This window comes from Chiloscyllium punctatum, chromosome 9 (genome assembly GCF_047496795.1).
Source record: "Chiloscyllium punctatum isolate Juve2018m chromosome 9, sChiPun1.3, whole genome shotgun sequence".
Classification (NCBI taxonomy): Eukaryota; Metazoa; Chordata; class Chondrichthyes; order Orectolobiformes; family Hemiscylliidae; genus Chiloscyllium; species Chiloscyllium punctatum.
The window spans coordinates 80,589,698-80,605,906 of record NC_092747.1 but is presented as its reverse complement, the minus strand read 5'-3'; the positions used below and the strand labels follow the sequence as shown (position 1 = coordinate 80,605,906).

The following is a 16,209-nucleotide window of genomic DNA, read 5'->3' as shown; positions in this document are numbered from 1 at the left end:
AGGGAGTTCTAGGATTCTAAGTCAGTGGCAGTGGAGGAATGGAGATATATTTCCAAGACAGGATGGTGAGTGGCTTGAAGAGAAAATTACAGTAGATGGTTTTTACATGCACCTACTGTCCTTGTCCTTCTTGATGGCTGTGGTCATTGATTTGAAAGGTACTCTATAAGGAGCATTTATTAATTTCTGCAGTGCATCTTGTAGATGGTACAGACTCCTGCTATTGAGTGTCAGTGGTGGAGGAAATGAATGGCACCACATACACAAACAATCAAACGGCTGTTTTGTCTTGAATGTTTTGTCAAGCTTTTTGAGTGTTGGTGGAAATGGAAAAATCTAGGCAAGTTGGAAGTATTCTATCACACTCCTGACTTGTGCCTTGGACAGGTTTTGGTTTTCAGCATCTGCAGTCATTGTTTTTACCAGGTTTTGGGGAGTCAGGCAGTGCATTACTTGCTGCAGGATTGGGAGTCTGTGATCTGCTCTTGTAACGACATTGTTTATCAGGCTAGTCCATTCAGTTTCTTGTCAATGATAACTTGTGAGATGTTGGTAATGGGGATTCCGTGATGGTATTGAACCCAATGACTATTTGAAAGATGCGGTTATGTTCTTACAGATTGCATTGCACTTTATTGGAGCACTGCAGCAGTTCTAGGACAGAAACATGGGAGCAAGATGGTGTCCTGAAATGGCAAGTGACTGGGAGGTCGAGGTCAAGGTCATGTTGACGAAAATAGGGATATGTTGCATAAAGTGGTCACCCCATCTAGGTTTGGTCTCTCCAATGTTGCGGAGACAGCATTCTGAGCAGCGCACACAGCAGACCAGGTAAATTATTGAAAGAAGTCCAGATAAATTATTGCTTTATCTGGAATCTTGTGTTGGTAATGGAAGACGCTGCAGGAAGGAAATGAGGTTTTGGGGTATTAGAGGAATGGACTAGTATCATACATGGGGAACAGTCCCTATGGAATGCTGACCGGGGAGGGAAAGATGTGTTTGGTGGTGATGTCACACTAGAGGTGAAGAAAATGAAAAACAAAAGTTCATTGATTATGAAGGTTGGTGGCATGGAAAGTGAAAACAAGGAGAACCGTATTGTAGTACTGGGAGAAAAGAAAAGGGGTGAGGGCAGAAGTGCAGGAAATGTTCAGGCACAATTGAAGGCCCTGTCCACTATAGTGGAGAGAATAGTTGGTTAATAGAAAAGGAAGACATATTCAGAATTGAAATATTAAAGGTAGCATCATCAGAACAGTTACACATAGATAGAGAAACTTGGAGAATCTGCCCTTAGCTAAGTGTGAGGAAGTGTCGTAAAGGTCACTGTGGAAGTTGGTGGACTTGTTATGAATTAGAATAGCGAGTCCATCCCCAAAGGGAGGCAGTAAAGGAGGAAATAGAGGAATCAGATTTAGACCAGGTGAGTGAAAGGTGGAAATTGAAGCAAAGTTGATTTAATTTCTCCAATTCCAATCAAGAGCAGAAAGCATCACTGATGAAATCAGAAATGTACTTTAGAAAGAGTTATGAGAGAAGCCCATTTAGGACTGGAACAAGGACTTTTCACCTTATCCCACAATGAGACAAGCATAACTAGGACCCATGCAGATAACCATACAAACCTCTTATTCGGAGGAAATGAGACCGGTTAAAGGAGAAATTGGTGAAAGAGAACCAGTTCTTGTCGGCAGAGGAGAGTGACAATAGATGGGGACACCCAAGTGTCTTGTTTTCATTACTGTGCCATGATGTTTCATTCTATCAGCGACATAAGGAACTGATTATTATCACACATAAGAAATAGTAATAAAATTAAATTAAATTGAAGTCAGTTCTTTTGAATGTGCAAATCATCCAGTGTAAGATATGAACTACTGGCACAAATAGAGGTGAATGAATTGATCTAGTTGCTATTAAACAGAAATGGTTCTTAGAAAACAAGATGGCAGTGGAGCAGCAGGATTGTGTGTGGGTTCTTTGAGCCGGGGGAGCAGACCTTTCAGATGGTAGCACTGACAAGGCAGCATCTTGGGGAAGAGTAGCTGGAGTGGCATTTCTGGCAAGGTGGTGGCAGTGACCTAGCCTGGCAGTGGAACCAAGTATCCGTGGTCACTGTAAGTCCAGAAGAAGGGATCCTGCTGTCATTGAGAGGGCAGCAGAGCCAGGGACAGCTGGTTGCAGCCACAACAGACCTGGAGTGGGAATTCCTGGTTATTGGTGAGGCAGTAGTAGCAGCCGAATCAGGGACTTCAGGTTGCGGTACAAGTGTGGGTTCTGCACGTAACACAGTATTGGTAGCAGCTTTGGCAAGGTCAGCCCAGCAGTGTAGCAATGGGGCCTAAAGAATAACAACTCCTATATTGATGGATCTCAGTGAGTTTTGAGGTTTTGGATGTAGGTTTGCTCGCTGAGCTGGAAGGTTCAATTCCAGACATTTCGCTACCCTACTAGGTAACATCTTCAGTGGGCCTCAGGCGAAGCAATGCTGAAAATTCCTGCTTCCTATTTATATTTTTGGGTTTCTTTGAGTTGGTGATGTCATTTCCTGGGTGGTGTTTTTCCTGTGGTGAAGTCACTTCCTGTTCCTTTTCTCAGGGGGTGGTAGATGGGGTCTAACGTGATGTGTTTGTTGATAGAGTTCCGGTTGGAATGCCATGCTTCTAGGAATTCTCGTGTGTGTCTTTGTTTGGCTTGACCTAGAATCGATGTGGTGTCCCAGTCGAAGTGGTGTGCTTCCTCATCCATACATGAGGATACTAGTGAGAGAGGAGGTCATGTCTTTTTGTGGCTAGTTGGTGTTCATGTATCCTTGTGGCTAGTTTTCTACCTGTTTGTCCAATGTAGTGTTTGTTACAATCCTTGCACGGTATTTTGTAAATGACATTAGCTTTGCTTGTTATCTGTATAGGGTCTTTCAAGTTCACTAGCTGCTGTCTTAGTGTGTTGGTGGGTTTGTGGGCTACCATGATGCCAAGGGGTCTGAGTAGTCTAGCAGTAATTTCTGAGATGTCTTTGATGTAGGGGAGAGTGGCTAGGGTTTCTGGATGTGTTTTGTCTGCTTGTTTGAGTTTGTGGCTGAGAAATCGGCAGACTGTGTTCATTGGGTACCTATTCTTTTTGAATAGACGGTATAGGTAATTTTCCTCTGCTCTGCGTAGCTCCTCAATGTTGCAGTGTGTGTTGGCTCGTTGAAATAATGTTCTGATGCAGCTTCGTTTGTGGGTGTTGGGATGATTGCTTCTGTAGTTCAATATTTGGTCTGTATGTGTTCTTTTTCTGTGGACACTGGTTTGCAGTTTCCCATTGGCTGTTCACTCTACTGTGACATCCAGGAATGGCAGTTTGTTGTTGTTTTCCTCCTCTTTAGTGAATTTTATGCCAGTAAGGGGATTATTGATGGTCTTGAAGGTTTCCTCTAACTTGTTTCATTTAGTGATGACAAAGGTTTCATCCATGTAGCGGATCCAGAGTTTGGGTTGGATGGTTGGCAGAGCTGTTTGCTCAAGTCTCTACATTACTGCCTCTGCTAAGAACTCTGATATCAGAGATCCCATGGGTGTTCCGTTGGTTTGTCACTAGGTTTTGTTATTGAAGGTGAAGTGGCTGGTAAGGCTTAGGTCTACTAGCTTGGGGATATTCTCCTTGTTGATGAAGTTATTAGTGTTTGGTGCATGTGTCTTTGGGTCTTCTAATAGTGTAGTCAGTGTTTCCTTGGCCAGGTTAATGTTGATTGAAGTAAACAGGGCTGTTACATCAAAGGAGACTATTATTTCATCCTCTTCTATCTTAGTGTCTTTGATGGTCTTCAGGAATTCTTGGGTGAAGTGGCGTGAGTCTTCTACTAAGTCTTTGGTGTAGCTCCTTAGCCAATCTGTAAATTGGTGTTCCAGGTAGCGAGACTATGGGTCTGAGGGGGGCTCCTGGTTTGTGAATTTTGGGTAATCCGTAGAAGCATGGTGTGTTGGATCCGTCTGATTTCATTTTTTGGAAATCAGTCTTATTTATTTCTCCAGATTTCTGAAGTATTTTGAGTAGGGCTGTGATTCAGTTCTCTAGTTGTGTGGTCAGGTCTATCGCCACTTGTTGGTAAGTGTTGGTATCTGTAAGTAGTGTGTTTGCTTTTTCAATGTAGTCTCTCTTCGATTTAGAATGACTGTCAAGCGTCCTTTATCTGCAGGTAGGATAACAATGTTTTTTATCTTTTTTCAGTCTTTCCAGTGCTTTCCTTTAGAGTCATAGAGTCATCGAGATGTACATCATGGAAACAGACCCTTCGGTCCAACCCGTCCATGCCGACCAGACATCCCAACCCAATCTAGTCCCACCTGCCAGCACCCCACCCATATCCCTCCAAATCCTTCCAATTCATACATTCAGCCAAATGCCTCTTAAATGTTGAAATTGTACCAGCCTCCACCACATCCTCTGGCAGCTTATTCCATATACGTACCACCCTCTGCATGAAAAAGTTTCCCCTTATGTCTCTTTTATACCTTTTCTCTCTCACCCTAAACCTATGCCCTCGAGTTCTGGACTCCCTGACCCCAGGGAAAAGATTTTGTCTATTTATCCTATCCATGCCCCTCATAATTTTGTAAACCTCTATAACGTCACCACTCAAACCTCCAACGCTCAGAGAAAACAGCCCCAGCCTGTTCACCTTCTCCCTGTAGCTCAGATCCTCCAACCCTGGCAACATCCTTATAAATCTTTTCTGAACCCTTTCAAGTTTCACAACATCTTTCCGATAGGAAGGAGACCAGAATTGCACGCAATATTCCAACAGTGGCCTAATCAATGTCCTGTACAGCCTCAACATGACCTCCCAACTCCTGTACTCAATACTCTGACCAATAAAGGACAGACAAACACCTTCTTCACTATCCTATCTACCTGCGACTCCACTTTCAAGGAGCTATGAATCTGCACTCCAAGGTCTCTTTGTTCAGCAACACTCCTTAAGACCTTACCATTAAGTGTATAAGTCCTACTAAGATTTGCTTTCCTAAAATGCAGCATTCTTGTGCATTGTGTGTTTCCTTCCTTTTTACTGCTTAATGTTGGTGCGACTACCTGTCTGATGGTTTGCTGGGTTTCTTCTGTGAGTTGGTAGTCTTTTAGTGTTGTTTCTAATGCTGCTAAGAAATCTTTCTTGTTCACATCCTGGCAGTTATAATTTAATCCTCTTACTAAGACGGCTTTTTCAGTGTCTATTAAGGGTCGGTCAGATAAGTTTTTTATCCATGCTTCTGTGTTGTTGTTGTTGTTACTTTGTGTAAGTTTGTCTAGTTTTTTTCTGCAGGTCTAGTTTTTTTCATTTTCTGTGTTTGTCGCTGTCTAATATCTATGGCTTGTTCTACTGTGTCTGTCCATTCATGGTCTGTTGCATGACTGAGTAAAGATTTTTGAGGCAAAATTTCCCAGTTGTATTTACAGAGTCTGTTGTGGGCATCATTAATCATTTCTCTGTGGCCATTTAAGCATTCTGTGGCCATTTTGCCCTGCTATTCTTATGGCTAGTGGGGTGTTAAGGGAAGGTTTGTATTGAAGACATTTAGGTAGTACCTGTTTCCTTTGGCATTCGTGCAGCTGTTCACAGGTGGCACTCTGTCAGATGGCATTCGTTTCCCATTTTCGGGCCAGTTTTAGCATATTGCGCCTATAGGTTTTAGCAGGTTTTGAGAAGATTTGTAGCTCAGGTTGAGGTTTTGGATGTAGGTTTGCTCGCTGATATTAGTGAGAGAGGGGACCATGTCTTTTGTGGCTAGTTTTCTGCCTGTTTGTCCAATGTAGTGTTTGTTACAGTCCTTGCGTGGTATTTTATAAATGGCATTAGTTTTGCTTGTTGTAGCCACAAAAAGACATGACTCTCTCTCACTAGTATGCTCACATATGGATGAGGAAGTATACCACTTCGACTGGGACAACATATCCATCCTAGGACAAGTCAAACAAAGACATGCACAAAAATTCCTAGAAGCATGGCATTCCATCTGGAACTCTATCAGCAAACACATCGAGTTAGACCCCATCTTCCGTCCCTGAGAAAAGGAACAGGAAGTGACTTCACCATAGGAAATAACATCAACACTGGAAATCACATCACCAACCTAAAGAAACCCAAACATATAAATAGAAAGCAGGAACTTTCAGCATTGCTTCACCTGAGGCCCACTGAAGATGTTACCTAGTTGGGTAATGAAATGTCTGGAAATGAACCTTCCAGCTCAGCGAGCAAACCTACATCCAAAAAATTGATGGGTTTGGACAGACAGCAGCAAGGCAGTGAAGGAGAGGTGGAGTCACATTTGTCCTTGGTGAGCTGGCTCAGGACTCATAACTGAGGCAGTGGAATGAAGATAGACTCTCCTTCAGTTATATCTTTTAATTCTTTTAAACTTTTTATTCTTAAACTATTGAAAATAGCGTCTGCATTGTGGCGACAGTTGAAGCTTTTCATGGTATTTCACTGTATTATTCACTGCAAAATGCAAGTAACAATAAACAAATCATTCCATTCTAGGAGATTAAGAATTGCAATTGTCAGAAAACACTGATGTCAGCCCCACCTGTTAGTATACAAGCAGTCCCCAGGTTGCGACTGGTTCCATCTGAGTCCACTCACAAGTCTATTTGTATGCAAGTTGGAATGTAATGTAGGACAGCATAAAGCAGCTGTTTGTATGTATTGGAAATGTTCATATGTTTAAAATATTTAAAATCACAACCCGATATAGGATCGTGTTCACATGTAAGAGTGTTTGTAAGTCATATCCATAAATCAGTGACCTCCTGTAGAGTTGAACAGACAATTGAATAATAAACTATTGGAACATTTAACAAAAGCAATACTAATTAAGTTGAGTACTTTAATCGTTCTCATAGACTGGACCAATCAAGTTGACAAAGGTGGTCTGGAAAATGAGTTTAGTGATGTTTTCCTGGAGCAATGTATTGTCAAATTAACTAGGGTTAAAACAGCTTTAGGTCTAGTATTGTGAAATAGGGTGGAGTTAATATCATGGTGAGAAGATCCACTGGGAAGTATTAAGGCGTGTTTTGTCAAAAACAATATATTCCAATTATAAGCAAAGATCAGAAGTAACATCAATTTCATAGGATAAGGTAACGTTGGCTAAGTTTGACTTGGTATTTAATCTAAAGGTATGGCTATAAAGGAGCAACTGAAAATATTCAACAAAAATAAATTCCATTGAGAAACAAAAGCTTAGTGAGAGATTCACTTGTGACTTGCTAAGGGGAGTTAAGGATGGTATTTGATTGAAAAAAGAGGTTTATGAAGTTCAAAGAGTAAATGTAAATATAATACAGTAATTAGTATTTCACAAACTAGCAAAGGTCACCAAAATATTTCTGGAAGTGGGACAAATAGAACATGGGAGTAAACGGGCTGGCAATATAAGAACATGAAAGCAGCTTTTGCATATATATAAAGGAAAAGAGCAACAAAAGTAAACATTGTACCTTAGAAGCAGAGACAGGAGAAAGTTTCATGAAGAATGAGAATTGAATAGAATCCCTACAGTACAGAAGTAGGTCATTTGGCTCATTGAGTCCACACTGCCATTCCAAAGAACATCCCACTCAAACCCACCCACCTACCCTCTCCCTGTAACCTTGCATTTCTCATGGCTACTTCACTTAGCTTGCACATCCTGGGATACTATGGGCAATTTAGGTTGGCCAATTCATGTAACCTGCACATCCTTGGACTTTGGAGGGTGGGGTGGAGGCTGGAGCAGCCGGAGGAAACCCACACAGACATGGGGAGAATGTGTCGACTCCACATAGAGTCCAAGGCTGGAATCAAACCTGGGTCTGTGGCCCTGAGGCATCAGTGTGAACCACTGTGCCACCTGATGGCAGAAACATTAATCAAATATTTTTGTGACAATCTTCAAAGTATAAGAAACATGTTTCAAATCAGAAATAGTTAAAAGCTGTCACCTGCCTCTTGGCAGCCAACTTAGGAGTCCACCAGTGTCACATTTAGATAAAAGGCAATGGACCAAGGTGGCTAACATTCCAGAGGTCTAAAAGAGAGATTTAAAAAAACATATGCACCAGCCATGATATTCTGTAGCCCTCCAGATTCTGGAAAATCCTGGAGCATTTTCAAGTTGAAAGGCAGTGACTAATGAAGTGCAAAAAGATCAATGTTGGGACTTCAGCTATTTACAATCTATGTCAATAACCTAAATAAAGAGCCAGATAGTAATGTATCTAGGCTAGCTGATGAGACAAATCTAGGTGGAAGTGTAAGATGTGAGAAGGACACAGGGACAGCACAGAGAAAGACAAAATATTTTTTTAAAAGATGTGAAACTTATAAATGTTGATGGTCAGAGGAATTTGATGTGCACCACAAAAATAGGAACACAAATGGCAAGTAACTAGGAAGGCAAATGATGTTATCCTTTATTACAAGGGACTGGAGTACAGGGTTAAAGAAGACTTGTTGCAATTATGCAGGGCTTTGCCGAAACCACACCTGGCATCATAAAAGATGCTTTTAGGAAATGCAAATATACTAAACATTGATCATTGTAAGCTTTACTTACTTAGTTACTGAAAGGTGTTCATGATCTGGATTTTGTGGCCGGATAGGAGGGAATAGATGTCATTATCAACCACAAAGTAAGAGTGGGTGAATTCTGGCAGCTGAATGTAAAGATTTGAATAAATGGTCCTTACTGGAATTTTATTTTTTAAATAATGCCAATTTTATTTGAGTAAGAAGTGTGGATAGTTTTTGACCATGTACAGTGAACAGATATTTAGTCTTATTATATCCTTTCTACAGCTTTTACCGTTATGTGCTCGAGCCGAGATTGGTCTTCACAGCTGATAACAATTTGTCAGCAGGACCCATAGCCAAATTTCTCGAAATGCCAGAAGTACCCTTGTTTACTCTGAACATGATTACACCAGAGAGTTGGTTAGTAGAATCAGTACGTAGCCCATATGACTTGGACAACATTCATTTAGAAGAAGTAAGTACCTTTTCAGGAATAGAAATACAATTCTTAAAGTATGCTGCAAAATATTGGCATAATAGACTGATTTGATTCATTAAAAATAATTTGCCAACTGCTTTACGTACTTGAAAATAATTGCAAATACCTTTTGTTAATAATTCAAACCATCAAAATGCTATACATTCTTTATGGAACAAATTAAAATCCATGGTTAGGTAGTCTTTTGAATGCTTTTGATCATTTTTCTCTTATTTCTGCAAAATGCAATATTTGTTTTATTTACTAACTGCTTTATAAATGACCATGTAAGTATGTCCTCTTGGAAGACTTGGAACAGTTATGTCACAAAGTTACCAACTCTTTCAATAAGCTTTTCATTCTAATAGTTTTGATCAAGTTGGTGGTTTAAAATAATTCTGAATCAGCATGGTTTTGATATGGGAAGGTCATACCAACTAGATTGACCATATTGAAGAGGTGACCAAGCAAGTCAATGATGGTAATGCATTTGATGTAGTCTATTTGGCCTTCAAAAAAGCTTTTGTGGACGGAACGGTGGCACAGTGTTTAGCACTGCTGCCTCACAGCACCAGGGACCCGGGTTCAATTCCCGCCTCAGGTGACTGTGTGGAGTTTGCGCATTCTCCCCGTGTCTGTGTGGGTTTCCTCCGGGTCCTCCGGTTTCCTTGCGAAATTGCACGTAGTGTTAGGTGAAGGGGTAAATGTAGGGGAATGGGTCTGGGTGGATTGCGCTTTGGTGGGTCGGTGTGGACTTGTTGGGCCAAAGGGCCTGTTTCCACACTGTAAATAATCTAATCTAATCATAAGTGTGATGATGCTGCAGCTTTAACAAGGTAATGCATCCTTGGCTTTTTTTTCAGAGAGGTCGTAAAAGTTGTGATTCCGAAAAGTCTAGGCTTGAAGAGCTTTAGGGCTAGTTTGATTATAGCTACCACACACTGCCTCAGGCAAAACGCTTTCAAGTTTTAAAAAAAAACTTGTACAGTTAAAGGGGAGTTCTTCCAGCTCAGTGTTTCTCTGGTTTGGTTCAGGTTTTAGCAGACTGGCTCTTCACTGAAAGCAGGCAGTCAGTTTGAAGATGCTGGTCTAAGAAACTGCTACATGGAAGAAGGTGTTCCATGCTGAATCCCTCTGCCATCTTTCTGTCTCCTGTAAGACCGTGTATTTGAATTTTCCTTTCGTGCCAAGGTGTGTTTATGGGGATTGTAGCAAGTATTTGGAACAGCATCATTAAGTTGGGATAATCTGTTGGGTTTTCAGATAGGTTAAGTTATTCTATATTCTGTTCTCTTTTGTTTCTGTTTAATTTAATAATCTTGCAAATAAATTCTGTTTTGTTAAAATGAGTGGTTGGGCTACCTGCATCACTCCTGGAATATCCATCACACCTACGTAAAACCAGTAGCAAAGTTCGGGTCTGAGCTACTTTCAAAATGCTTTGAAGGGGTCTGGCCTAGTACATAACATAAAGTTCTAAATGGAACGCTGCTAGTGAAGGTAAGAGTTCAATTGGTCCAAGGAAGTTTGGCAAATTGCATACAGAATTGGCTGCGTGGCAGAAAGTAGAGAGTGGTGGCTGCAGAGTGTTTTTGCGATTGGAAACTTGTGTCGAGTGGAGTTCTGTAAGGATCAGGTTGGGCCCTTGTGCTTGTGTATACAAATGATTTAGGCTTAAGTGTTGGAGGGTGGATCAGTAAGTTTGTAGATGAGACAAAAATTGAGGTGATGGAAAATAGTGAAGTGCGCAGTCTTAGATTACAGGAGGATGTAGGCGGGTTGGTCAGATGGGCTGATCAGTGGCAAATGGAATTTAATGCACTTGAGTGTAAGGTGATGCAATTGGGCAAGCCAGACTGACAAAGGAATACTTGATGAACAGTAAGACCGTGGAAAGCACCAAGGATCAGAATTACCAACTACCTTGGTATGCACGTGCACTGGTCCCTTCAGGTATCAGAACAGATGGATAATGTTTCTGAGAAGGCAAATGGATTACTAGCTGAGGCATAGAGTTTAGAGCGGGGGGATTATGCTGGAACTGTATAAAATGTTGGTTAGACCGCAGCAAGAGAATTGTGTGCACTTCTGGAATCCACATTACAGGATGGATATGACTGCACCTGAAAGAATGCAGAGGAGATTTACCAGGATATTGCCTAGTCTGTAGAGTTTTAGCTATGAAGAGAGATTGGATATACTTGGCTTGGTTTCCTTGGTGCAGAGAAGACTGAGAGGGACATGATTGAAATGTATAAAATTAGAGGCATGAATAGGATAGGAAGGAAGGAAGGAACACTTCCCTTTGTGTAGGAATCATAGTAATTTTAAAGTAAGGGGCAGCAGACTGAGAGGGGATGTGAGGAAAGTTTTTTTTTCACTGGGGGGTGATTGGAATCTGAAACTCACTATCTGTAAGGATGGGAGAGACGGAAACCCTCATAACATTTAACAGGTATTTAGATGTGCACTTGCAATGCCAAGGCTATGGGCCAAATGCTGGAAAATGAGACAAGGATAGATAGGTGCTTGACTTTGACTAGTGCAGATTTGATGGGCCGAAAGGCCCTTTTTAGTTCCATAGAATTCTAGGATTCTATGATCTTATGAATCACGGCATATAGCACAAGATTTCATCCAGTGTTGTAAGAGACAGAACATAGAAGTGTAGAAATGACAGATTCTATAGTCAGATCTGAATCACTTCCTTTGCCATCATGAATGCTGAAGTAACAGATGGAAAAACCTTTGGAAAAGGAGAAAGTAAAAATATAAGACCTGGTCAATGCCATTGAGAAAAAAAAGTGTTTGAAGCCTTCGTCTGGGTTTAAGGGCTGAGACATTTGAGATTTTAAAATCAAGACTTTCAGAACATATCCAGAACAGAATTGGCTGGCCATAGAAGACAGTGGGTTATAGTTGATGGAAAGTATTCAATTTGGAACTCGGTGATCAGTGGTGTTCCACAGGGATCTGTTCTGGGACCCCTCCTCTTTGTGATTTTTATAAATGACTTGGATGAGGAAGTGAAAAGTGGGCTAGCAAGTTTGTTGATGGCACAAAGGTTGGAGTTGTGGATAGTGTGGAGGGCTGTTATAGGTTGCAATGGGACATTGATAGGATGTAGAACTGGGCTGATAAGTGGCAGATGGAGTTCAACCTGGAAAAGTGTGAAGTGTTTCATGACAGGGTTAAAGACAGGATTCTTGGCATTGTGAAGAAACAGAGTAATCTTGGGGTCCATGTCCATGGATCCCTCAAAGTTGCCACCCAAGTTGATAGAGTTGTTGAGAAGGCATATGGTAAAGTGTGTGATATTTGGCTTTCATTAGCAGGGGGATTGAGTTTAAGAGCCATGAGGCTTATGCTGCAGTGCAACATCAAGAGCCGAAGGGCCTGTATTGTTCTATATTCAGTATCACTGGAGGGATTCCAGTATAAATCAAAGTATTGGTAAAGGAGAGGAAGATTTGCATTATGAAAGAATGCCAGTGAGAATGATAAAGGAGCAAAACAGCATGTTGTTGAAACAACTTGTTAACCAAGCAAATCCACTGTATTTTTTGAATCGTAAAGAAGGTGTTTAGAGCAGGCAGTAAGGATTTGATTAATATGGTAAGAGAGAAGAAATCGAAGTTTGTGACTAGAGAGGAAGAACACAATAAAGTTGTTGGAATGGAGCTAAAATTAATGATAAAAATACTAGCAGAGGAGAAAAGGCAAGAACCAAGCGAGGAAACAATGATTGTCTTTATATATGAAGGGTAAAAGTTATCAATAGATAATGAAGAAAGGCAAATGAAATGAATAAGAGTCACCATGACAAAAAGTTGGAGTTGAACTTGAAGCATTGAATGCGAATGCAAAAAGCAGTCACAACCAACTTGGAGAGTGAAATACCTCCACTGAAGCTAGTATTACCATTACCCTCATCTGTGACTATCGATGATACAAATATCTCAGGAAGGGGCCCAGCAATCAGTTCCCCTGCTTACCACAGAGTTCTAGGATGATTCAGGATAGTCAACATGGCTTTGTGCGTGGGAAATCATGTCTCACAAACTTGATTGAGTTTTTGAAGACGTAACAAGTTGAGGGCAGAGCAGTAGATGTGATCTATATGGACTTCAGTAAGGTGTTCGACAAGGTTCCCCATGGGAGACTGATTAGCAAGGTTAGATCTCATGGAATACAGGGAGAACTAACCATTTGGATACAGAATTGGCTCAAAGGTAGAAGACAGAGGGTGGTGGTGGAGGGTTGTTTTTCAGACTGGAGACCTGTGACCAGTGGAGTGCCACAAGGATTGGTGCTGGGCCCTCTACTTTTTGTCATTTACATAAATGATTTGGATGCGAGCATAAGAGGTACAGTTAGTAAGTTTGCAAATGACACCAAAATTGGAGGTGTAGTAGACAGCGAAGAGGGTTACCTCAGATTACAACAGGATCTGGACTAGATGGGCCAATGGGCTGTGAAGTGGCAGATGAAGTTTAATTCAGATAAATGTGAGGTGCTGCATTTTGGGAAAGCAAATCTTAGCAGGACATATACACTTAATGGTAAGGTCCCAGGGAGTGTTGCTGAACAAAGAGACCTTGGAGTGCAGGTTCGTAGCTCGTTGAAAGTGGAGTCGCAGATAGATAGGATAGTGAAGAAGGTGTTTGGTATGCTTTCCTTTATTGGTCAGAGTATTGAGTACAGGAGTTGGGAGATCATGTTGAGGCTGTACAGGACATTGATTAGGCCACTGTTGGAATATTGCATGCAATTCTGGTCTCCTTCCTATCGGAAAGATGTTGTGAAACTTGAAAGGGTTCAGAAAAGATTTGCAAGGATGTTGCCAGGGTTGGAGGATCTGAGCTACAGGGAGAGGGTGAACAGGCTGGGGCTGTTTTCCCTGGAGCGCAGAGGCTGAGGGGTGACCTTATAGAGGTTTACAAAATTATGAGGGGCATGGATAGGATAGATAGACAAAGTGTTTTCCCTGGTGTCGGGGAGTCCAGAACTCGAGGACATATGTTTAGGGAAAAGATATAAAAGAGACCTAAGGAGCAACTTTTTCACGCAGTGGGTGGTACGTGTACGGAATGAGCTGCCAGAGGAAGTGGTGGAGGCTGTTACAATTGCAATATTTAAGAGGCATTTGGCTGAGTATATGAATAGGAAGGGTTTGGAGGGATATGGGTGGGGTGCTGGCAGGTGGGACTAGATTGGGTTGAGATGTCTGGTCGGCATGGACGAGTTGGACCGAAGGGTCTGTTTCCATGCTGTACATCTCTATGACTCTATGATCTGATCAGGTCCTGGGGATTTATCCATCTTTATGCATTTCAAGACGTCCAGCATGGCCTCCTGTGTAATATGGACATTTTTCAAGATGTCACCATCTATTTCCCTAAATCCTTTCTTTTCCATGTCCTCCTCCACAGTAAACACTGATGCAAAATACTTGTTTCGTATCTCCCTCAACTTCTGCGGCTCCACACAAAGGCCACCTTGCTGACCTTTGAGGGGCCCTATTCTCTCCCTCGTCACCTTTTGTCCTTAATGTATTTGTCAAAACCCTTTGAATTCTCCTTAACCCTATTTGCCAAAGTTGTCTCATGTCCCCGTTTTACCCTCCTGATATCCCTCTGAAGTATATTCCTACTGCCTTGATACTCTTCTGAGGATTCACTCAATCTCTCCTATTTATACCTGACATATGCTTCCTTTTTTTTTCTGAACCAAACCATCAAATTTTCTTGTCATCGAGCATTCCCTACACCTACCAGCGTTTCCTTTCACTCTAATCAGAATATACTGTGTCTGGACTCTTGTTATCTCATTTCTGAAGGCTTCCCATTTTCCAGCTGACCCTTGACCTGTGAACATCTGCCCCCAATCAGCTTTTGATACTTGCTTAATTCCGTCAAAATTAGCCTTCCTCCAATTTAGAATTGGAGGTCTATCCTTTTCCATCACTATTTTAAATCTAATAGAAATATGGTCGCTGGCCCCAAAGTGCTCCCCCACTGACACCTCAGTCACCTGCCCTGCCTCATTTCCCAAGAGTAGGTCAAGTTTTGCACCTTCTCTAGTGAGTACATCTACATACTGAGTCAGAAATTTTTCTTGTACACACTTAACAAATTCCTCTCCATCTAAACCCTTCATACTATGGCAGTCCAAGTCTGTGTTTGGAAAGTTAAAATCCCCTACCATAACCACCCTATTATTCTTACAGATGACTGAAATCTCCTTACAAATTTGTTTCTCAATTTCCTGCTGACTATTATGGTGTCTATAATACAATCCCATTAAGGTGATCATCCCTTTTCTATTTCTTAGTTGCACCCAAACAGCTTCCCTGGACGTATTTCCAGGAGTATCCTCCCTAAGTACAGATGTAATGGTAGCCCTTATCAAAAATGCCACTCTTCCCCACCCCCACCCCCACTCTCTTGCCTTTCTTTCTATCCTTCCTACAGCATTTGTATTTATATCCGTCAGCCAGGACTCACTGATTGTTGCAGGTTAACAGACTCAATTGGGGAACTCATTCTTAAAGAGATCCACCTGATCAACGTCATTCTAATCACTGCATCCCTCCTCCCACTAAGTCTGGTAAGTAGACCTCACCTTTTTCTTATATCTTCTCCTGAGACATTTTCGCCCAATGTATGGTTTCTCCAATATCTGACTCCGATGCAATGGTGTGATCCAGACCATAGCCTGTCTTCTGTGCATGGAGTGTCTTGGAATAAATTCCTCCTCCTCTTCAGGTGGTAATGTTATAGAGCTGCGACATCACCAGTGCCATCTTGGACTCAGAAGTTTCTTCAATTCTACATGGAGAGGGTGACCCCACGGTTTTGAATAGCATTTCTGGGTATTCTGAAGGGTCAAGTATGTTTTGCTGCTGCCCCATTTGCGAGGTAGCAGCTTTCATATGAGCCACAAGTTTGTATGTCACAGGACCTGACCTTGCGTCAGCCTCGCTTCATACACATGCATGGCCGTTTCCATGGTTTCAACATCAAACTTCGTACCCTGCAGTAAACTGTCCCTCACATTTAGAGGAGACGTGTGGCTGGCATTGGCATTCCCAATGCCATTTCATTCTCCCCCCGCCCTCTGTAGTTATGTGAGGGGTGATCCTACAAACAAACAGGAACCACAACAGTTGATATCTAGTGAAGCT

At 41.7% G+C, this 16,209-nt stretch overlaps 1 protein-coding gene across 2 annotated transcripts in view; it reads left to right on the top strand.

Moving 5' to 3' along the window:
• Window positions 1–16,209, top strand: part of uggt2 (UDP-glucose glycoprotein glucosyltransferase 2) — a 381,083-nt gene that overhangs the window by 273,740 nt on the left and 91,134 nt on the right. For both annotated transcript variants that reach the window (XM_072577884.1, XM_072577883.1), the window contains exon 28: window positions 8,831–9,020. In XM_072577884.1, the coding sequence (XP_072433985.1) occupies window positions 8,831–9,020 (190 nt within the window). The remainder of the gene's footprint in view (window positions 1–8,830; window positions 9,021–16,209) is intronic.